Source organism: Ranitomeya imitator, chromosome 6 (assembly GCF_032444005.1).
Source record: "Ranitomeya imitator isolate aRanImi1 chromosome 6, aRanImi1.pri, whole genome shotgun sequence".
In the NCBI taxonomy this organism is placed as follows: Eukaryota; Metazoa; Chordata; class Amphibia; order Anura; family Dendrobatidae; genus Ranitomeya; species Ranitomeya imitator.
The window spans coordinates 440,252,937-440,276,266 of record NC_091287.1 but is presented as its reverse complement, the minus strand read 5'-3'; the positions used below and the strand labels follow the sequence as shown (position 1 = coordinate 440,276,266).

General features: G+C 42.3%; 1 protein-coding gene across 1 annotated transcript in view; it reads right to left on the bottom strand.

The window, feature by feature from the left end:
* Positions 1 to 1,790: 1,790 nt before the first annotated feature.
* CHD7 (chromodomain helicase DNA binding protein 7) overlaps positions 1,791 to 23,330 on the bottom strand; it is a 177,585-nt gene continuing 156,045 nt past the window's right edge. The window contains exons 16-38 of the mRNA XM_069731389.1: positions 20,291 to 20,501; positions 19,652 to 19,847; positions 18,545 to 18,712; positions 18,026 to 18,205; positions 17,819 to 17,929; positions 17,533 to 17,738; positions 17,120 to 17,319; positions 16,404 to 16,563; positions 13,547 to 13,636; positions 12,538 to 12,641; positions 10,974 to 11,103; positions 10,815 to 10,887; positions 10,614 to 10,671; positions 9,390 to 9,615; positions 9,106 to 9,314; positions 8,351 to 9,025; positions 7,110 to 7,270; positions 6,021 to 6,248; positions 4,108 to 4,551; positions 3,651 to 3,872; positions 3,311 to 3,451; positions 2,914 to 3,018; positions 1,791 to 2,729 (exon numbers count right to left, since the gene is read on the bottom strand). Of these exons, the coding sequence (XP_069587490.1) occupies positions 1,830 to 2,729; positions 2,914 to 3,018; positions 3,311 to 3,451; positions 3,651 to 3,872; positions 4,108 to 4,551; positions 6,021 to 6,248; positions 7,110 to 7,270; positions 8,351 to 9,025; positions 9,106 to 9,314; positions 9,390 to 9,615; positions 10,614 to 10,671; positions 10,815 to 10,887; positions 10,974 to 11,103; positions 12,538 to 12,641; positions 13,547 to 13,636; positions 16,404 to 16,563; positions 17,120 to 17,319; positions 17,533 to 17,738; positions 17,819 to 17,929; positions 18,026 to 18,205; positions 18,545 to 18,712; positions 19,652 to 19,847; positions 20,291 to 20,501 (5,198 nt within the window). The 3' untranslated portion in view covers positions 1,791 to 1,829. The remainder of the gene's footprint in view (positions 2,730 to 2,913; positions 3,019 to 3,310; positions 3,452 to 3,650; positions 3,873 to 4,107; positions 4,552 to 6,020; positions 6,249 to 7,109; positions 7,271 to 8,350; positions 9,026 to 9,105; positions 9,315 to 9,389; positions 9,616 to 10,613; positions 10,672 to 10,814; positions 10,888 to 10,973; positions 11,104 to 12,537; positions 12,642 to 13,546; positions 13,637 to 16,403; positions 16,564 to 17,119; positions 17,320 to 17,532; positions 17,739 to 17,818; positions 17,930 to 18,025; positions 18,206 to 18,544; positions 18,713 to 19,651; positions 19,848 to 20,290; positions 20,502 to 23,330) is intronic.

Sequence of the window (23,330 nt, the reverse complement as noted above, 5' to 3'; positions counted from 1 at the left end):
AATATTGGATGAAATAGTCGTAAGCCTAGAAAACCCCCTTTAAGATATATTCCAAACCAAGCTTACCTTTATCCAATGTTGGATAAGCCAGTGTTACGCCGGTACAGGGGTAGAGGTGCATGCTGTGTGTTAGTGTCACATTAGTATCTTGGTGGACATGGAGCACTCAAGCTTCTCATTGTGACCATATGGCGATAGCACGGTTGCTGCATTGTGCAGTGGGTCTGTAACCACATTATATGAATGTCAGAGGTCAGTGGATACTGAAAAATCAATACGTGATGTCGGACAGCCTCTGGTTGTCAGAAAACTGGGTCAGTTTTCATCGCATGTTTATTTGGCACAGTACTCGCTGGCTGCGTAAGCTGCACAGTGCTCAGAATACCAGTGAGTCAGCCTCTAGCCGACACCATTGTATTGTTTTTCTACCCATTAACCACAGATGAATGACCTACATATTGTGCCTATTAAAGCCTCATTTTCCTTTTAGCCCTTTGTCGCTCAGACTTCTCCATCTCTCTGTGCGGACTTTTTTGTTTTCTGGAGATCTCCCAGGTTAGCGATGTTTGGAGGGGCTTGCAGTCCTTGCGTGCGCAGAGACCAACGCTGAACCACAGAAGATATATTGTTGTGTCCTCCTTTTCCCTCGGATGCCATATAAACAGTTAATTTTCATTAAAAAAATAAAAACAAAACTGATCGTACTAGAAAAATAGCAAAAGAAAAATATACAAAAGCCATAATACTGTATTTGCTTCTATTGTGAATACAAAATATAAAGTGGTGTACACCAGTTCTCATTTGGTTTCCCTAGACACTTCTACGTTTTCTAATTACATCACTGCATCTCATGGATCACTTTTATTAAAAGCATCATTACTACTGTTGGCAGCAATTTACAGTTTATCTTACATGATAGCAGTTTCAAAAAAAAAAAGAAAAAAAAAAAAAAAAGGAAAAAAGGAAAAGAAAAATAAACACAAACATTTACAAAGTCATGTCTGTAAACTTCAAGGCTAGTTTTTAGAGTTGAGGTAATGCTGTTTAGCTTTGTGGCTAAAGTAACAAAGTCCTTTAAATTAAAAATAAAAAGGAAAAAACAAAAAGGTACCTGATTTTAATTTTATGCTTAAACCAGTGCATTATAAAATTCATGAGACGATTTAACTGTAGTTTTGTCCTCTAACGACTTTAGCAGTGTGTGTGTTAAAGAAAAAATAAAAATAAAAAATAATAGGATACTTTTCACATTCAACAGCTGCCTTGTATTGCTGTGCCTCTAGACAGAGACGTCACTACATCATGGAGATTGTCGGAAACGGTTTTGTGTGTGGAACCCTCATATACAGTCAAAAAAGGTAATGATATGTAAGAAATTCATCTTGACCTTCACAGCAAAATAAAAATAAAAAAGACAAACGAAAAAAGATAAATAACTTCATAATTCCTTAAGCAGCCTGTCCTTCGAGTTGCACCATTATTCAAAAAAAAAAAAAAGTCGCTGCTTTTTATAATACCAACGGTAAAAAAATAATAACAAAAATAAATCGCTGCAGCGCATTATGTAAATTTCCTTTAGGAAAAAAAAATAAAAAATCTGTCCTCCAAAACAAATTATAAATAATGCACTGCACAATACTTAATGACCAAAATACCTTTTTGACACATCCGTGTGACATGACTTGGATTTTTTTTTCTTTCTTTTTTTTTTTTGCTACACTATTTTACAGAACAGCTTATAAAAACTAGTTATGGACATTTACTGTGAGTGTAAACAGTAGGACTACCACTTGAAAAAAAAAAAAATTAGAACACTGTAACTGAGACGATTATTCATCGTTTTCCTTGTCATTTTCATCTCCGGCACTGGGCGAGTCCATTTCTTCTCCATGTGCGGTTTCATCTTCCAAAACGGATGAATCTGCAGTTTTGTCCAGGTTCTCCTCTACATCACTGGCTTCCCGACTCTCTGCTTCCCCTTTGTCAGTGGCCTTTTCTTCACTAGAGCTTACAGCACTCTGTAGTCCAGCTAGTGATGGGAAACCAGGCAATGTCAATCCTCCAAGCCCTGGAGGTAGAAACATGGATGGGTAGAACAGGCCTGGAGCCATGGTGGACAGTAGGAAAGGACTGAAGGCCAGATGATTTGCAGCTAACCCAGCTGTGGTGGTAGCAGCAGCAGCAGCGCCAGAGTCAGTAGCATTAACAGTATCTGTAGTTTTCTCAGTATCTTTGCCGTCCTCATCAGTTTCTGCCTTCTTCTCATCAGACTTTGAAGTGCCATCTTCAGTTTCTCCTTGACTGGAAGCAGTAGTAGAATTACCACTACCAGCTGCTAAGGGGTTATTTAGAAGTCCACCAAGCCCAAACATGTTGGGCAGCCCTGCCATGCCCGGCAGCATCAGAGGCAGCATTGCGGCAGGGTTTTTAGAATCGCCTCCAGCTGCAGCAGCTGTTGCGAGACCTGAAGGGAACCCCATAAGACCAGCGAGTTGGAGAGACTGAAAATTCTGAAGATTCTGAAGACTGGCAAGATCCATTCCAGCAAACAGACTATTCATCAGCAACGGGTTTATTCCAGACGTAGTCGCTGCTGCAGCTGCAGCAGCAGCTGCTGCAGCTGCTTTGGCAATTTCACTTTTTGGCCTTCTACCTCTTCGGCTAGCTCCTTCTTCCCTTACAACAGGTCCAGTCAGAAGTCTGTTGAACATCGATTCCGGTACAAATCCCTAAAATAAAAATACTTGCAATTACTAATGAAAAAAAAAAGAATGCAAGAAGGACTACAACTCTAAACACAATGTGTACCTCCAACTCCAATACTTCTTCAAGAAGATTGCAAGATATCATGGTTCTGAAAGCGCACAACTCAGCTGCCCATAATAAAAAGCTTGTTAAAAACGGGGTACTTACAGACTGCTTAACAATGTCTGTCCAGTCTGGAGCTACAGCAAACTCCGGGTTCTCTTCTAACCAGCGAGGAAGATCCCGCATAGGAGGAGCCATTGCACCGCCCATCTGTAATGCACGAGAGTGAAACATACATTATAGCCAATAACAAAACAGGTTTCACTTTTTACAGTTGAACGTGATGAAAATTTGACTTTTTTCAACCATTTTAACCAAGTAAGGACAGACCCTTCATGGGAGTAGGGACGTCCATTGAGCCCCAATCCCTTCAATTAAGTGTCCCGGTGGAAATATAAACCACATTATTATGAGAAAATGTTTCTATTGCTCAGTTAAGAATGAGAAAACATCCTGTGTGAAGCACTAGTAGACTAATTGTACTTTTTTCAATGGTCATTACCTTCTTTCCATTTCGTTTGTTGACTACAGGCACTCGCTCATCTCCCGTTAATGTATTAATATCCAGTTTGTTAGGATTCCGACATCGATGACGTTTCTGCTTAGGCTTTTGAAATGGGGAGAACAACATCTCTGTGCTCTTCTGTCAAAGACAATTAAAATATCAAAAAAAAAAAATAAAAAATTATATATATATATATATATATATATATATATATATATATATATATATATATATATATATATATACACACACACACACACACACACGTCTATATAAAATGGGAAAAATATTCAATTTTCCAGCTATACTTTATGAAATGCTGATTTATCCTACTTACTGGTACATAACTTGGCATATCAACTGTGTACGTAGGATGCAATTTCAACCATTCAACCAAATCTTTATTTTTGGGCGCATCTTCCCCCACTAGTCTGGTCCCATCCTCCAAGTTAATAACCGGGATCCGGGTTTCTGGCTCCAGCTGCCCGGGAGATGGAATGTTTCTGGCTGGTGGTGTTTCAATATCTTCCTCGTATGCTTTGGTCACTTCAGTATCCTCCTTCAAAAGGTAAAATTATGTTCATTTTAACAAATAAATGAATACTTACTTTTTAAAAAATGTTTGCAATTTCTTTTTGTAAATGCAATGTTTTTGCTGGTTAAGAACATACATCTTGCTCCTTATAACAAATCCAAAAACATTTAAAATGATTTTTTTTTTAAAGAAAGCAATTAGCCACCCCAGTTGGCCTGTTAACTTTAAGAATATCTGTAGTATTGTCATGTTCCCTTACCGCAGATAATGAACTCCTCTTGTTGCTCATAAACAAAAGATCGAGACCTTCCACATTTTTCCTCCTTCCCCTTCTTCTCTTCATTGGAGGCTCTCCGTCTATTAAAGAACCATTGAGAAGATGCCTGGTCGGTGTGCAAGAAAGACCTGCCTGCAGTCGCTCCATTTGAGTTTTGAAGGCATCAGGGGCAGGGGTAGATGAATTAGGCAAAATAAACTTAGGAGTAAGAGATGCAAAATTTGAGGTAGAACTTGTTGCCTCTCTTGAGGCATTTGATAAATCCACAACACTTTCTTGTCCATTTTCTGCCCCCACTTGAGATCCACGCAGTTGAGCCACCATCTCCATAAGGTTTCTCCTCTTGGCAGCCCTTTCTGCTTCAACCTCAACTTTCCTTCTTCTCCGCCTGCGCTGACGTGGCACAGACAGAGTCAATGCAGCATCCTGGAAATAGACAGAGGACTGTTAATATTACAAAAAAAAAAACCTTACAGGGGAGAACATTCACAAAATAAAACAATATTGTAGGATTATGAAATATCATGGTCCATGTACATATGAAGATCGGAACACTTACAGAAGCTTTTATGACCTCCCATTCTATATACAAAAAAGGATAATTTGTCACGCTACAGAACATGTTTCCTGTACACCAGAGTCCCGTAATGGTGGCTTTACACCACTCCATCGGTTACTTGATATTGTGCTTGGTGATGTAAGGCTTGCATACCGCTGCTCACTCACGAAAACCTGTGACATAAAGCTCCCGGTATATAGTTTTTGTTAAAGCCAGAGGAAGTTTTGATTCTGCACTTATGGAGTCAGCAGAGCTTGGGTGACATTTATTCACTGTGCACCTCAGCAATCGAGCTCTGTAACTTTGCGAGGTCTGACTCTTTGTGACCAAGTATGTGCGGTTCCTAAACCCGTCCATATTTTAATATTATCACTCACAGGCGATTGGAAGTGCAATGGTGGCATCCTATTAGAACCACGCTGGTTATCAGTGAAGGACTCTTTAGAAGGACCTATATTTCTGCAAAGGATTGCTAAGGTAGACGGCATGACTAGAGTATGGATTTTTATACATCAGTGGCAATGGGACTGAATATAAAAAAAAAAATGAATTCAATGATTAAAGATGTTGCCGTTATAAGATGCGGCCACCGCCTTTCAGGGCTGATCTACAGCATTCTATAATGCTGTAGATAAGCCCCCGGTCCGACCTACAAGTGAAGAAAAAGAAGTTATATTATACTCACCCGTGGGTCGGTCCGATCCGATGGGTGTCGCAGGTCCGGGTCCGGCACCTCCCATCTACTTGCGACGCCGCCCTCCTGCTTCATGGCTTCTCGGCATCGGCGCTCCTGCGCAGGTGTACTTCTCTGCCCTGTTGAGGGCAGAGTAAATTCCTGCAGTGCGCAGGCGCTGGGCCTCTCTGACCTTTCCCATCGCCTGCGCACTGTAGTACTTTACCCAGATAAGTACGCCTGCGCAGGAGCAAGACACTGGGAAGTCATGAAGCAGGAGGGCGGCATCGCAAGAAGATGGGAGGTGCCGGACCTGTGACACCCATCGGACCAGACCGCCCCCCCCTCGGGTGAGTATAATATAACTTATTTTTCTTCACTTGCAGGTCAGACCAGGGGCTTATCTACAGCATTACAGAATGTTGTAGATAAGCCCTGAAAGGCAGTGGCCACATCCTATAGCAGCAAAATCTGCTGACAGGTTCCCTTTAACAGGTGTGTCCTAATAGTTTTGTCCACATAGTAAGTATACGTCATGACCAGGAAACATGCACAAAAAGCACTATGAATAAATTACAATTTTTATGAAGAAAAAAAAAGGTAACGTTCCAGGAAAAAAACAAAAATGCAGACCATGCACTACATCACCACGACAGAACTCGCCTGAGACAGTTGTGGTGAAGCACTGATATCTTCACTTCCGCTGAAGTTGCCCTGGGCCACCATGGAGAGCTCAGCGAAGCTTCTCTTCTGCAGCGGGCTGTCCACGGCAGTTGGTGTGTAGCCGGGGATGAGCCCCGGGAACTCAAACATCTGCCGCCTATTTACTGGCCACTTTCCTTTCAGTACAGTCTCACAGATGTGGTCTAATCGATTGATGATCACACGATCCTGTATTATACCAAGAAAAGCACAAATGACAGAAGAAATTAACAAAATAAGTTGCACTCGCTTTTTTTTCTTTTTTTTTTACAATAAAGTGATTCCTGCCAATTTCTCAGAAAAGCTTTTTTTACTACTTTTTTTTGTTACCATTCATTTAACCCCTGTGAGTTTAAGAAGCCCTTTTAGCCTTGTGTATTCTGGAGACAAAAGAAAAGTTACTGTGGGGGGTAAAATCGTAGGCAGTGTCTGCATATACGCCGAGCTCCTACTGTTTCAGGCTGTAGCGCATTGTTTCTTAGAATCATCAGCTGGTGAGCAAAGAAAGAAACATCTGCTTCCAGTATCTAGCACTCTGAAGAACGCCGGCCTTCCTTTCTGAGTGGATCCTCATTAGCGTCACTACTAATAAAGTTCAGCATTAGACAACCTTCCCCAGAATCCTCGAAAACTTAACTTGCTCCACAACATAGACCTCAATTTAGAAATGAAAAAATGTTTTATTTTAAACCCCCACCTCCCAAATGTCTAAGTGGCTTCACACGAAAATGCACATACACATAAGCAACAGTTACTGTGCAGGGCCCATTATCATGTCTCCATAGTGTCCCCTTTTTTTTTTTTTAAGCAATTTAAGCAAAACCTCCCAAAACAGAGACACTGCTTAAAGACCACAACCAGAGCACAACAGCTGCTGCAAACCGCCTCCTTTCCACAGGAATAAGCCTATTAGTGTCTTGTTTTTATAACCAGATGGCCATGTCATGGTGATTAGGAAGCTTTTTTGCCTTATTATAATCTAAAACATACAGCGAGCACATCACAGCCATTTACTACAGAGTATATTGTATACTCCAAACCGCCATATACCTTGGGCCAGAAAGAAAAGGAAAATGTCCTCTCGCGAAGCATATGAAGTCCAGATTGATCGCAGTCTTCCAAGTAGAAAGCATCGCGAGTTTCGTCCCTTGCTGTACTCAAGGACGCGTTGCTTTCTTCATCAAAGTTTTTATCTTGGGACCTTATTCCAGCTGAAACAATAACAAATTAATAAATATAGAGGGAAAAAAATATATATATGTAAAATAAGAGCCCACATGTGGCCACACAACCATCAGTCCTAAAACGTAGGAGTGTTCTTCTCCAGTAGGCGCACACGCCCGAAAACTATGCACGTCAGAGCACACGATTGCTCTATCTGCACCCTTATAGTCTATGGCCCAGTCAGAGCACACGGCCGAATCCAGTTTTCCCGACGGGGTCACAGAACACAGTGTGAAAGCACCCTAATCCGGGAACTCTATAGTGGCTATAGACCGGGTCCAACAAAATTGGTTGGGCATGCCCCCAAAATGGCTAAATTCTACAATAACTTACCACTTTACAATACAGTCAATTTACACTTAAAATGGACTGAGCTGCCATACTACACAGTCTGTAGACACATTAAAGGGGATGTCTCCTTTAACAAAAAAAAAAAAATCTTAATCCTTGGGTGCGGCTAGCTACTAAAAGAAATTTAATAAACCACACTTTCTCTGGGTTCAGTGTCGAGTCCCCGCAACTGCTCCTGGTGCCTGGTATTCTCTACAGCACTATCAAAGCAGTCAGTGAGCTCAGCGGTTCTGCCCGTGTAGACGGAACCTCCCACAGAGAGCAGTTAAGCTCTCTGATTGGCTGCCACACCATCGACAACGTCAGTGCTGCCGCCAATATCAGACACCCAGGCCAGTGTCGGAAACACAGCTGTGTACCCAGCAACAGTGAGTAAAGCATGCCAGTTTTGTGTTTTTTGTTATAAAAAATTACCACGTTATTCTAATCCTGGCCAATCCATTCAGTCAGTTTAATTTTATTGTCCTTTACAAAAGGACTTTGAGAAGAGATAGTCTTTAAGAAATTAAAGAGCAGGCTAACCCTATTAATTCATTAGGAATTCTAATTCCTGACACTTTTTATTACTGGCAATGGAAAGCTGATGGACCACTGCAGCAAAAAAAAAAAAAAAAAAGCAATTAGATAAAAACTGCTAAACTATCATGGGATCAATGTAGCTTCCAAAAGTACAGTATTCCAAACCAAGAAAACAAATGATGAAACTTCAGATGTACCTTCAGCTTGAGAGGACTCCTCGGATTTGTCATCGTCATCATCCAATTTTTCATCATCTTCTTCAGAACCCTTCTCAGAATTGGATTTTGGGTCCACATCTGGTATCAGATCTCCATCCTTAATTTCATCTTTAACGGGGACAGGTTCAGGTTCAGTTTCCTGCTTCACAGGCTTCTCCTCAGACTCCACTGGCTCCTCTTCTTTAACCTCAGCTTCTTCTTTTACTTCAGCATCTTCAGTCTTTTCGGACTTTACCTCCTCCAGCTCTCCAGCTTTCTCATCCCGCACTGGAGTGGAGGGCATTATGGGTGGTGTATCACTATAACTAGATCCAGGTGGTAAAAGGATGGGCATGTTGGGATGTGCATTGCCTCTGTTTTGAGCAAAATTCCTATGTGCCTCCAGAAAAGAGAGCTCTGGATCATTGAGGATATGATAGTCCGTCCTACTAACGCCATGCTTTGCAGCCCCAATCAGCAAGTCTCTGTCATTTCTGCCACATTCCCACCACTCTGGTAAGTCAAGGCTTGGCTGACATAACTTAAGCCGTTCATTCAACTGGGGGTGATGAAGAACCTGTTCCCTTATTTTGCGCAGAAGTTCAATGCGGTAGAGAGTTCTAGAAGCGCGTTCCTCAGTTATAGGCTCAATCATCATAGAAAGATCACAAAAATCTGTCAACAGAAAAAGACAAAATTTGTAGAAAACCCCCCAAAAGACTGACATTCGTAAGTTATACAACTATGTTACATACCATCTTCAGGCTTACTGGACATGCGACACACTCGTCTGCACATTGCCACAAAGCAGTTGAAATACTTCTCCAAACTCTCATCAGATTTCTTATCTAAGCGGGCAAAGGCTCTAAACTGATTCCAGTCAAATTTCTGCTTAGCGGTGTCAACAATCACTCCAAAAGTAGAGACTACTCTATAGAAGTCAGCCTCTTCCCGTCTCGTCCACCTTCACAAAATAGAAGCAGTGTTAGTATTCATCCGTTGAAACTAAAAAAAGATCTACAAAAATGTAAGGACTCACTTTTGCCTTCGCTCGGTGATAATTGCTTCCCTCTCTGCTTCCAGGGCCCTTACTTCTTCCCGAGGCCGTCTCCTTCTGCGATCCGTCTTCATTTGTGCTTCTTGCCTCATTTGTTGTCGCTTGTAGCTGCGTTGATAGGCAGTGATGAGCCGCCGGAGGCGAGTAGTGAGAGCGGAGGTATGAGGCCAGTATAGTTTGCCCTCTGCACTGCCATCACCACTCTTTTCTGCAAGATCAACAGGTTGCATTAACCTTTACTGTTTCTACAATTACTGAGTCATATTTAGCCCCAAAGCATTCAACATGTTGAGCCTATCAAGTCGCATTTGGGCTATCAGATCAATTTCAAACTACATGAATCACTCATGGCTGAATCACATACGTGAACGTAGACAGAGGTTTAAAAAAAAGACTAATTCAATTACAGGAAAGATATATATCTTGGTACCGTGTTAGCCAGTAGATAGAAAAATATTTAGAATGGACAGTCCTCAGTGGTTGATACCTTTTAATGGCTAACTGAAAAGATGGTAACAAATTGCAAGCTTCAGAATTTGTTTTAGTCTTTGCCTGATGAAGAGACCTGTGTAGTCTCGAAAGCTTGCAATTTGTTACCATCTTTTCAGTTAGCCATTAAAAGGTATCAACCACTGAGGACTCTCAATTCTAAATATTTTTCTAATTCAATTACATAAACTTTAAACTAAAAGAATGGAACTATAGTGCAGTAAGTTTGGAGTTTGACCTCACATACGCAACTAGTAAAGATGGAACAACTAGCATGGATATTGGTCACCTAGGCCTGCAACAGGGACAAGAGGACATCTTCTATGTCTAGAAAAGAGAAAGTCTAATCATAATTACAGATTCTTTACTGTAAGAGCAGTGAGATGATGGAACACTCTGCCATATGATGTAACGTTTGATTTACTACAAAAATTCACAACGGCCTTTCTTGAAAAATGTAATATTACAGGTTATGGGTACTAGATAATGTGATGGGGCAATGATCCAAGGAACTAGACTGATAGCTGTATGGAGTCAGGAAGGAATTTCTCCCCTAATATGGGACTATTAGTGTCTGCCTCATGGGGTTTTTGCCTTCTTCTGGATCAACAGGTTAGGTTATAGGCTGATCTCGATGGACATAAGTCTACCATCAACCTTAAAAAACTAGAAAACTTTAAACAGGTATGACACCACTACAAAATGGGGATTTCCTACCTTGCATGTCCACGTCCATGCATTCTTCCTTATCCTCTAAGGGAGAGTTGGCATACTCCTAAAAACGAAAACAAAAAAGCACTGTTATGATCGTTTTTACAGAGTCTGCTCGTGACTTTCTACCTTTCTAAGTTGTCAAAATATTTTACAATTGTGTTCCAAAAAAATTCCATGAGTCGAGAAGTAACTATCTGTCCTTACATCAATGTCATCTTTAAACTGAAGCCTCGTGGGCTTGTATTCTGGATCTTCATCCTCTCGGTCAAAGTCTCCACTGTCAAAAAAAAGAAAATAACACAAGTGTCACCACCAAAGACATAATTTACACTGAGAACAAATATTGCTTAAACTGTAACATACCCGTCTCCGCCATCTGCCAGCATATCTGTCCCCCTCTGTTCCGCAGCAATTGCCTTCGCGTCAGGCATTCCTACTCTTTCCAGGAAGCAAAGAGTCGAGTCGGCCCGCATGGAATTGTACTTCTCGTACCCTACACAGGCATAATTGTATAGAATTCAGACCACGTAATGGAAAAATTAAAGTATGAAAAAGCCTCAGACTTCATCGGATGTATGGAAGGCCGATGTATTATGCCTTTTTATACAAGTGCTTTGCACCTGATCTGAACTGCGGTTTAGCCATTACTTCTAGATTATAGTAACACAAAGAAAGGAAAAAGGAATAAGTAGCCATCAATTACAGGAAGAACATGGTCTATATATTTGATTTTCATCTACAACAGGAAGAGAACAGTAGGTTAATGATTTCTTTCGCATTGTCTACTTCGCATGGCCCACCCTTTATTCTAATCCATTGTTTGCCTTCGTTCGGCCAAGCTCCGGCCTTCATTTTTAACTGCTCTTCTTCCCTCCCCACACACTCAGCCAACGTGGATTATATGAAAGGCCATCGAACCTGTCTTATTAGGTTTCATGTGATGTGTGTCAGAAAGATGACACTGTTCCCTCTACGGTTTTAAACACACTTGTTTTCCTTTTTTCTAACCGGCTGAAGTGACTATATAGAAAATGGCAGATCCCAACAGTGCACGGCAGGAGAATGATTTCAGATCTGACTAGCCTCAGCTGAGGCCCCCCATTTACGAGAGGAGCACGAGGCGGCCGTACATAGGCAGAACAGCACAATTCAATTAGGATTTGTACTACAACACACTTCTCCTAACTGCTGTAGAGCCTGGAGCCAAACTGTAATCATGAAAGGTTTTATAAGCCATCATTCTCCCCTTTAGTCGGGCCATGCTGCTGAGAATACGCATGCGACCTCCAGAGAATTGGGATTATAATCAGGAATCGCTCACTGTATATATCATGCCAGCTCTGCATCCCCGAGCCTTTCAAAGTTAACAAGGCTGCATCCCACTCAAGGGAGCTGGGAGTTCTCGGCGCTGACATTTGTGAAATATTGCTTGGAACAAAGCCCAGGAGGCACTTGTACAGATTAATAGCAGAGGTTAAGCCCACCATCCACTTTGACACTGGTTGGCAAAGTTAGCAAGAAACGCAGTGCTAGAAGCTAAGTTTATGGAGATCTATAGCGCCGCTCGGCCATTATTACTACAAATATGGATTTACTTTATTTATACATGAGAGTTAAATATTTTCATTCCCCGCCCACATCTTTTGGACGTCGCACAAAAAAAAAAGTGGAGTATTTTTCAGAGCTTCCGCTATCTCTGCGGAAAATGTGATAAATTCAATGAAGAGTATAACAGGCTGTCACGTTCAGTGCTTTTATACCAGGCCGAGCTTTTTTTCCCACCCACAGAGAAGAAGTAGTGAGATTCTCCTTATTACTACTTCTTGCAATGTATGTTCAAAGAGATCAAGACCCAACTTGTCCATCATGCAGTTATAGAGACCCGTAAGCCAGGACCGAGCCAATGGAAGCTTAAACCAGGACATACCATGCTTGAAGACGCCAATTAAAAGGGACTTATCAGCTTCATTGTCCCACCAGTCTGTAGGAACCTCTGCGTGGAACGGCTCTGGTATCCACACGTCTACTTCACTGTAAAGGACACAAAGACCTCAATTTCACCAATGATACTAGTTAAACACAGCAAAAAAGATCACATCAATGTGAGGCGTAAAGTGTTGTACAGATTAGTAGGGGAAAAAAGTGACGCATATAAATGGACTAGTGGGGGGGAATAGGTCGGTCAAAGCACGATGGCTCAGTGGTTAGCACTGTTGATTTGCAGCGTTGGCTTTCTGGCCTTAAATTCCACCAAGGACAACATCTGTAAGAAATTTTTATGTTCTCCCTGTGTTTGTGTGGGTTTCCTCTCACACTCTAAAGACATACCGAGAGGGAATTTAGATTGTGAGCCCCAATGGGGAAAGTGTGGATAATGTCTAAAGCGCTGTGGAATTAATGGCGCTACATAATAGTGAATAAAATTGTAATAAAAAAGAAGGTTAAATCAGTATTAGTAGTAAAGTGTCAAAAGTATAGTAAGGAAAAAATGGAGTAACATTTAAGTAGATGGGCTAGTGGGGGGAATAAGAATGATCGCAATTAACCATCCCTAATCCAGTGGTAAAAAGTCACCAAGGTAAACAGTGTCGCCAGTGTGCCGCCCATATCCCCGCCAATCTGCACCGACCAGATTTATCCAATGGCTATGCTAGTTTTTCTAAATAAGAGTGTCACTCATTTCTGATATTGAGTGCAGGAACCAACTATGACCCCTCTAGCTTTATACTTGTGACAAGCCCATTTCTCATTTTGTGGCACCCCACAAAAGGCAATATACACTTGTATTTGACTGCACCAATCTGCAGGCAAAGAGGACCCAGCTGGCAAAGGGTTAACGGAAAACTCAAGAATGGAGGAGGCGTAGGAGCATAATTAGTAGCAGCAGGTACAGACCTTGCTCTTCTGTGACAAGGACAAGCCGCACATTCACTAACCTTGAGTCAGCACCCTCTAAGATTCTGTCAGCTTGGTCCCCGATCACTTCTTGCCGGAGATAGTACAGCATGCGGACACGCAGCAGGACCCTGGAGAGGAGGCGAGGAGAGGGGGTGAGGGGAGAAATTCTTAACTTCAGAATTGTTTGCCAACAGTGGCTTTTGGCAGCTGCTGCTGTTCATCCATCATCCTGCCAAGGCTGATTAGCCATGCTGTATGGTAGGCTTGAAGCGTGACAGATGGTGGCATATAATCACCTCTGTGTGGTGCTTTCTGCTGGCTTCCAACGGGCCTGCCTGGCAACCGCTCACGCTGCACAGGGAGGGAGCAGGCTGGGCCCAGCCCCGGCGCATTGCATTTAGTCCTACCTAGTGCAGCTTGTGAAGTTCAGACACGTACTGCACCGCTGCCTCTGAAGTACTGGAGCAAGTTTGTAAACAACTGAGCAGATGGCTTTCAGTAACTGTTCTGCTTCATTATCTCATAAAATTTCCTCAGCTGCTGCCTTAATACCATTTTTGGAAGCACATCAGAAGTTGCAAGGATAAACGAGATCTATAATCGTTTTTTTTTTCCTCCTGTCTTTTTAAACCACTGAACAATAAACCCTCACAATGGGATGGTGGGTTTTTCGGATTATATAACTATTTGTTTTCTGTAAGAAAGCCAGTTTTATAGAGCTATAACCACTTGCAGCCCGCTCCTTGCAGGAAGTCCGCACAGCCTGCCAAGGATTAACTATATGCCGCACAGGGGAAACGGCAATGTCACTTTGCAGGTGAACTTGAGGCGTTCTTTCAAGCAAAGCCGCTCAAGACTAAACTTCATTCAGTGCACCCTTGCCAGGCGTCAGATGAAGTTCACGGGGGGGACGTAATACATGCAAGGGGAGAGGAGGGGCGAGATCAGCGACGTCAGGAGCTCCATGAACCGCAAACTCAAAGTTTTAGATCGTGGCGCAAGTTAGAGAGGAGTAAATTGGAGCGGAATTTAATGTTCCTCAAATTTTACATGATATCGCATTCTCCCGAACACAATTTTTTTTGGCAATTTGCTGTGTACGAATTAAGCAAAATGGTGGCAATCTGTTAAAAATACTCAGATCACCGCCCACGCTGCCTGCCTGGTATGTAGGCTTGTCATGGCTTCGATCATCATCAAATTTCCTTGTAAAAATTTGCAACATTTGTTGAATTTGAATCTTGGCTAATCTGCTTGTCTTAGTGGAAATTAAAAAAAAATAAAAAATAGTCTTGGGGTTTACTATTAGTGATGAGCGAATATACTCGTTACTCGAGATTTCTCGAGCACGCTCGGGGGTCCTCAGAGTATTTTTTTAGTGCTCGGAGATTTCGTTTTTCTTGCCGCAGCTGAATGATTTACATCTGTTAGCCAGTATAAGTACATGTGGGGGTTGCCTGGTTGTTAGGGAATCCCCACATGTACTCATGCTGGCTAACAGATGTAAATCATTCAGCTGCAGCAAGAAAAACTAAATCTTCGAGTACTAAAAAATACTTGGAGGACCCCCGAGCATGCTCAAGAAATCTCAAGTAACGAGTATATTCGCTCATCATTAATTTACTGTGTGACAAACCTATTTCTCCATTTAGAAAAAAAAAAACAACCTACAAGAAAAAAACCTTGAAGCATTATAAGACTGGAACGACTCCCTGCTACACATGGTAATCATAGTTATTGGGACTCTACCGCTTGGAGTCTGGTGCTTGCTGGCCACATAATTAATAGCTAGCTGCATTATTTCAGAGACTAGTGGTTAGCCAGATGTTGAGACGATTCTGCTTGAATGCAGGTCTGTGGGTTACGACGGACTCATTTATCTATGCCGGCTCACTAGGTGGTATTGCGCAGCAGAAGCCATTCGTGGGCCTTCATCTGAAACGTCATCTCTCGGCAGGTGGCAGGCCTTTGGACAATACTTGTTAAAGTTAATGAGGTGATGGACGCCCTTGCAGCAGTACTCAATACGTCTCAAAATAAGCGTAAAAATGTCACCTAAACAACCTGCTATAGGTTACAGCAGTGGGACGTGCGAGCGCTGAAGTTTTACTCTCGGAAATGGAATTCACTTTGGCCACCAGTCCTTCGGATCCAGACACTTCCAGCAAATGCAATGCAGCAAATCACAATGACACTAAATTGCATATTGGAAATGGAAGGTAATATCACATGGACATTTTCTAACACAGAAGATCTGCAATTTGGTTGTTTGCGATGGGAAACTGATCCATTTTCTGCTAATTTTCCCCCAAATTGGATCAGTTTAGCCAGATTTAGATTCCATAATGTCTCCAATTAAAATTACCTCTATGCCTCTTTACATAATTAAAGCACCAGGGATTCCGTCAGCAATCACTTTACTTAGTAGTGAGCTAAGAAATGAAAACCTCAGAATAAAAAATATAAAATATCAGTATTTTAGGAGCACATTTCTAATACGATTTTAATCCAAAGCTCAAAGTGGAAGCTATATATATAGGAATGGGTTGCCAAGGCCAATAAGGCATGTTTCCTATTACATATTTGGTAAACGAGGGTCGTAAAGTCACGACATCGGGTGCACATTTAAAATTGTATTATCATTGGAACCCCATGTAGCCGGGACACAAGAATTGAGTAAGATTGAGGCAGCAGTACACCGCAGTCAAAAAAAAAAAAAAACAACAGATAAAACCTAAAACTGTGAAACCAATGCACTGAGTTTTCACACACTCCATCACAGGAGCGCTTTTCTTTGACCACAGAAAGGTCAGTGTTCGGTGCAGAGTGTGAATCACTGCCGTGTGCCTCCGGCGTGTGGTCACACCTTAGAAGAAAGCCACATTCACTACTCACTTGTTACAGTGATGCTTCAGATGCTTTTTGTAGCTATCCTCCTGAAACAAGGCGTCTGGATTACAGCTCTGGAGCCAGTCCGCGTGTTTGAGCACAGGCTGGGCGTTCTGGCTTTTCACCTTCTTTCCTTTCCGTCCTCTGGGTACTGGGGCAGAGAGACCTAGGAAAAAAATAAATAAAAAAATCAGCACAATGTGCGGCTCTCCATGAACATAATAGGGTACTCCTCTAGGAAAAGAACTTATCTTGCAAAAAAAAAAAAAAAAGTTTGCAGTTGTGATTGGATAAAAGCCATATTCACATCACGCAGAGGCCTAGAAAATGTTGGGGAACTATTGCAATGAATAGTCCATTGCTCTCTGGCCATTGCTAGTAAGGCATACAACATTTAAGGAGAGAAAAAATAAACAATCCAACGCAGAGTATTGGTCACAGTGTGGACAGGAGATGCCGCAGGCCGGCATGAATAAGTAGCTCCAACGCTTCATCTGTATGTATGAAACACTAGATGTGCAAAATAGCATGCAGATTACATGTGGTCACTCATGGGCTGCCTGCCTTGTAGCCAAGCAACACAATGATTTTTCTTTTTTAAATATTGATTTATGTCTTGATTTAATACAGTTATTACATTTTTTTTTTCATAAATGGTTTAAACACAAGTTGCCATAATGGGTTAACGCATCTGAACACAACGCTCGCTTTGTGTAACGTACCAGAGTGGTTCACCAGAGCACGTGTCTGCCCGTCCTCTGTTGGTGTAATGAGGTCCCAGATGAAACTTTTAATGTTCTCATCCCCTCGGTAATGGTTCAGACAGTAGACCAGAACGGTACGGCAGATGGTTTCCACATCTTGCTCGGAAAGTTGACGCTTGAAGCGGCCGTGGGAAAGAATATCCGTCCAGCGGCCCCACCTACCACAGAATTGGAAAGGGTTCATACTGTGTGCCAAAGGACAAACCGCAACGAGAGCTGTACAAGAATTCAGATGCCTAATAGGTGATGACGTGAGCTCAGAATTACAGCTCTCATCAACCAAGTGCTGAAAAGAACATGTTCAACCATTCTGCTTTGTCACATAGCAGACCGTGGACACACACTGCACAGATCGGAGGCAGAGAACATACCCATAGACCAGTAGATTCTTCTCAACTCTGAAGCATTCACTCCTTGCATAGCCCTGAGACTTGTCCTGAGGACGACGTGGTTTGAAGTTGGGCCTGTCCTCGGAGTCACTCTCCAAGTCAGAAAATTCCATGAGTTCATCTTCTTTTACAGCGCTGTAAAGCCTGGTTTGCTTCCTTACACGTGGGGTATCAATTACCAGAGTGTTCTACGGGGCCAACCAAAGCAAAAATGAAGCATTTCAACTAATCATGTACCCTTTACACTAATGGATGTGGAAACACTTACCCTTCCATTTAACATATCAAGATCGAGCTCTGCTTTCTTTGCCCATTTCTGCCAGAAATTAGGATCATCTAAAGATATATCTGTCCTGTTTCCAGAGGCAACAAAACTGGCCTAAAATAAGCATAAAAAAATGAAAATAGCCTATATAGCACACAAATAAAACCATCTGGGGATAATCTAGGAAACGCAAAGGGAAAGGACATGTACCTTCGCAAAGGTGGAGCCTTTTCCTTCAGATTCTATGGTGATGGTGTGCGTTCTTCTGGAGAGAATTTGATCAATATCCTCTTCACAAAACTTGGAGCCTTCGTCTTCTTCATCCATCAGTGCACCATATGCCCCCTTCCGCAGTAGGTCTTCTATTTCCTTCTTCGAAAGCTGTTGAACCTGCAGGTAGTAAAGGGGAAACAGTTAGTTATGCTCTAAATGCAAACTAGTCCATTTATTATGCACTTTGCAGCTCATGGAGACAATTAGCTAACGATTTCATGATTGTGAAGCTTATTAGTTTGTGTAACACCTTTATTTTACAAGTTATTAAGCACATACACACTTTGGCAACTTGTAAATATGCTTCTAAGCACCTCACAGATGGATATAACCCTGCGCATACACAAATCTATATACGTATAATATATATACACACAAGCGGTAACTCAGATACCACTAAATAAACAAAAAATGGCCAAACCGGATACAGGGTAAAAAATAAAGAAATAGTCTTACCCCGTTGGTAGCATTCTCCCGTCCACTCATTGACTGTAAGACGGCCTTGTCTAAGCCAAGTTTTAGACTGGCCTTATCAAACATTTCACGCTCGTAGGAATTCCTTGTGATCAACCGATATATTTTAACGGATTTGCTCTGCCCAATTCTGTGGCATCTTGCCTGTGCCTAAGAAAAAGTAACAAAAGTTCAACAAAAAATTCTCAGGACCTGCACGTTCTCAGAAAACGTATAGCATTGTTCAATGTACGGGTCATTACCTGTTAACAATCGTAGGTCTCAGACACAATTGATGAACATTGGAATTTTTCCGAATATTTCAGGCTAAGTGGTTCCCCCATACACTATAGATAGCTGCGCGACCAGCCGAAGAAATCTTTGGCCGACAGCTATCTCTGCTGAGTTCTCCAGACTCTGTAGTGCTCCAGTGTTCACTACGGGAGAGCCACCACCATGCTCCACTGGTGGAGGCTTATTTCGGCGAGAACAGCAGGATCAGCAATCCAAAAAAGGACAAGCCAGATCCTTAGCTCCCCTGTCAGTCTGTTAGAGGGACCTCATATACAATAGTCTGTTAGTTGATTTTGAAGGGGATGTAGCTGACTGCAGTCTAATATCGATAGGGGATCTTAAGAATTACGTTTCCATCTAATAGTGTAAAGGGGTAAGGTCTCTTTGCCTCCTTTCTAAACTTGGGTCATGTTCTACACACTGTTCACTATTGGACTACGGCCTGCATAGGACTGTTACCCATTCCTGTATTTTGAAAAGTAGCCATTAAAAATACAGGCTCCACAGCAGTCATGTGAGATTCGGCAAGAACATTTGAAAACTAATCCAGCTTAGGTGCTGTGACTCTGCCCAAGATAGAGACAATGATGTTTGCCTGAATAGAGCTCACAGTCTGAAAAGCAGCAACATCCTTTAGTTGAAAAAATATTTGGGCACACTTGGCTTATGACACACAAGACCAGATAAAATTTACATGAGTCAAGATAAAATCTTCTAAGACACTTTCTCCGCTTAAGATCCATTACCCAAAACATGAGCCCATAAAAGAAAAAACAAAAATAAAGGCTAACAGTGCAGAAATAAGACAACTCTTACCTGAAGGTCATTCTGGGGGTTCCAGTCAGAATCAAAGATAATGCAAGTATCAGCAGCAGTTAAATTAATGCCCAGACCTCCTGCCCTTGTACACAGCAGGAACACAAACCTATCAGAATCAGGCTTGGAGAATCTGTCGATAGCAGCCTGGCGCAGGTTGCCTCTCACTCTGCCATCAATTCTCTCATATGGGTATCTGTAAAAGACGGGTTATTATCAAGACCAGAACTTCAATTTATTCTATTTACTTAAAACAACAGCATCCTCCTTGAAAAGGTTGATCTATTTCAACTGCAAACTTGTGAACGGAATTGAAATGAGAGCTGCCGCTTGCCTGCCTCGTGGCCGCCGGACCGGCAGCGCCGCAGCGAGTCTAGTCCTGCTGCTACGAGTCACATTTGCCATTCAGAAGGAATCTGAGCCTGCTCTGGGAATTCAATCTCAATCAATAAATGAAGGCGATATGAAGCAGACAGTAAACGTAGATTGCTTTTAATTTTAAAGCCACAAGGCCCAAAGTCTACACCCTGATATGAAAGCGATGATGAGCAACATTGCAGCCTTCTCCTAGTCAGTCAAGCAGTGACAGATCTGCAAACAGAGCGCACGCTTTATCTTTCCGCTCACACACATACTCACCTGCGTTGGATGAGGTAGTCTTCCAGAATGTCCAAGCAACGCACCATCTGGGAGAAGATGAGCACCCTGTGGCCACCAGCCTTCAGTTTTGGCAGCAGCTTGTCAATCAGGACTAGTTTGCCAGCGGCCTGGATCATAGCCTGGAGCGGAAAATCTGGAAGGTCACCATTGTGCGCTTCTTTAAACTCTTCCAAAATTTTCTCTTCAGCACCTGTGGAGATTTTGAGAGTAAAGGTAAAATGGGAGCCAGGGATGTGCAGCATTTCAGAAGTGGAAATTCGGATCTATCGCTGAGGATGGCAGACGTGAAGGAATATCTATACTTGTGTTCAGGATGAAAATCGCTAATTAGGAACATTGTGGATTAACGACATGAGTGTTTACATGTAAAATCTTGTAATAGGGGGCCAGTTAACCCTGTGTAGTTAGAAGTGTTTGCCACCCACGGCTAGCACAGAGTTTGCAATATTGCACACCTTAAAGACTTCATGAGGTAGGGGTTAATACATAGATTTTAGCTATGCCTCTGCTTGCTTATCATTGCTGGGACACAGCGGCTCATGCATTCTAGTCCAACACGCCCCCTCCTGGGATAGGCTCCTCACTGTCTATGGATATTCTATATACAGGGCCTGGTGTGGGCGGGGTTAGCTGTGGTGTGGGCGGGGTTAGCTTCCTCAGCTCTGCTGCATTGCTTAATCTTACACCTCTGATTGTGTCAGAACGGCTGCACCCAGTAATTTAAGTGATACATCTCTGAATTCAGGATCTCTTTGCCTACATCAGGCTGCTCTCAGATGAGGTTGCAAAAACCTGCTGACAAATTCCCTTTAAGTATAGGCACCAATTTGGTCCCATGAAGAGTTCACGATGTAGACCACATCTAAAATTTACTGCAAAAGGTAATATTTAGGTTATATATTGTAAGTAGTACAAATCATGTAGATCCGTTAACCCTTGCATGGCACAAGTTATGCCATGATTCACTGCTTCGCCAACCGAAAATCCATGCTAAAGCAAGTTCATTGGGCGCATGCTAATTGATTGAGGAGTCTGGAAACAGGATGTGACGAGAATTAGTTGGCCGTTGGACTGACAAACGAGAAACACTACTATAAAAGCAAGCCATATCGTAAATGCTTAAAGGGGAGGGCTCACAGTCCAAGGGCAGAAAAAGCAAGCAGGGCCCCGAGGAAAGCACAAGCCAGCAAACATCCAAACAGACGGCACAAGCAGCTCCTGACTGAGTCAGCAGCAAGGGGCCCGGGGCAAACTGCCCAGGATGAAATCCGCCCCCACGAGTGACAGCCTTGTCTAAAAATGTTATTGTGAGTGAGAGTCTTAGCCTGAGGGAAAAGGAAATAGGGGGCTGGAGGACGCCGCGCATCAATCACTGCAGGTTACCAGGTTGTAATTAAATATAATTTGCAAACAGTTTTATGAGGGGGTTAGGTGGAAATGCAGATGCGCTCTTAAAGAGACAGCCACCCACATTCTCCTCTCTCTCCACAAGAACTGTGCAATCTCATCAGACTTTTCTAATCTACCGAAACATCACAGCAGGCACAATAGAATACATGTATTTACTGCAGAGCGAAGAACGACAAAGTATGGAACAGCTCAAAGGCCAAAATGGAGGTCAGCCACCTGATCAACTATACCGGGCTTATATGTATTTAGTGCAATCCAACCAGAAATCCAAAATCATGGGGAATTGGCACCATGGTCATTTTAGTTTGTCACATGGAATCTAATTATTAGTTTGTATTTAAATTCTATTTCATGTTTTTATTATACATTTAAATATGCAACAGATTTTGTCATTTTTCTTCCTTCAAAAAGACGTCATAGCGTCAGGTCTCACCAGTCAGGCATTTTCAGCAGCCGGTCACAAGGAGGAGGATATTAGGGCTACTACATAATGTAAGGGAGGGTCTATGTATCTGCGTAGACATTGCTAGCTTATTACCGTCTGGTTATATAAAGATGAAGGCATAAGATACTGTTCAGCAGACAAGCCTGCGCAGATTTTGATTTAGGAAGAACGGGTAATCTTGTGCCCTTACCCTGAGGATGTTAAGATCTGCATCCTTTTTGCGCATCAAAGTCAAACTCTAGCATTACTGCGAGGCTAAAGCAAGAATTAATGAGCCCATCTATGCACCTGATATTAGCAAGAGGGAAAAGTCATTGGATGTAAGCAGGTATTTGGGGGAAGCGTTTATAACGGTCAACCAGAGAGAAATATTATTTCAAAGGAATCTATCACAAGGTTTTTGCCAGCTAATCTGAGAGCGGCATGATGTAGAGGCAGAGACCCTGAATCCAGCAATATGTCACTTACTGAGCTGCTTGCTAATTTCATAAAATCGCTAACTCATCTGCAGGAAATTATCATTAGAAGACAAGTACACCTGCTGTCAGGTAGTCCTCCATATTTATAAATTTGGTATGGCCAGGCCCCTATCGACAGTATACACAGAAAGCTGCCTATCGGATGACATGAATATGGAGGACTACATGGCAGCAGGTTTACTTGTCCTCTAGTAATAATTTATTGCCGATGAAACAGTGATTTTACCAAAACTACATCAGTAAGTGACACATAGCTGGAATCCGGGTCTCTGCCTCTACATAATGCTGCTCTCAGATGAGGTAACAAACACTTGGTGAGAAATTCACTTTAATAAAGGAGTAGTCTCCAGAAGACAACCCCTATTCGGAGGTTGGGCTACTTATACCCACTTTGCGCTGGCTATAAAAGAGGCATTCAATACTAGCCAATGAAATAAATGGCTATTCATGTAGTACATGACAAATGATGACTGCTAATGGCCAGCCGTTCTGGCTCAGATGGGGTGATCTCTCATCCATGATGCCCGTGTGCTATAATAACACATATAGACAAGGGATTCATAATGAGACAACCTCTTCAATGCCATGTATCCAGATGCTGTGTGGAGGTGCAGAGCACAATTATCTTAGTGTGCATAATATTTTCGTGCCCATCTGTAGGCTCCATAGCCAACAACTGGCCACC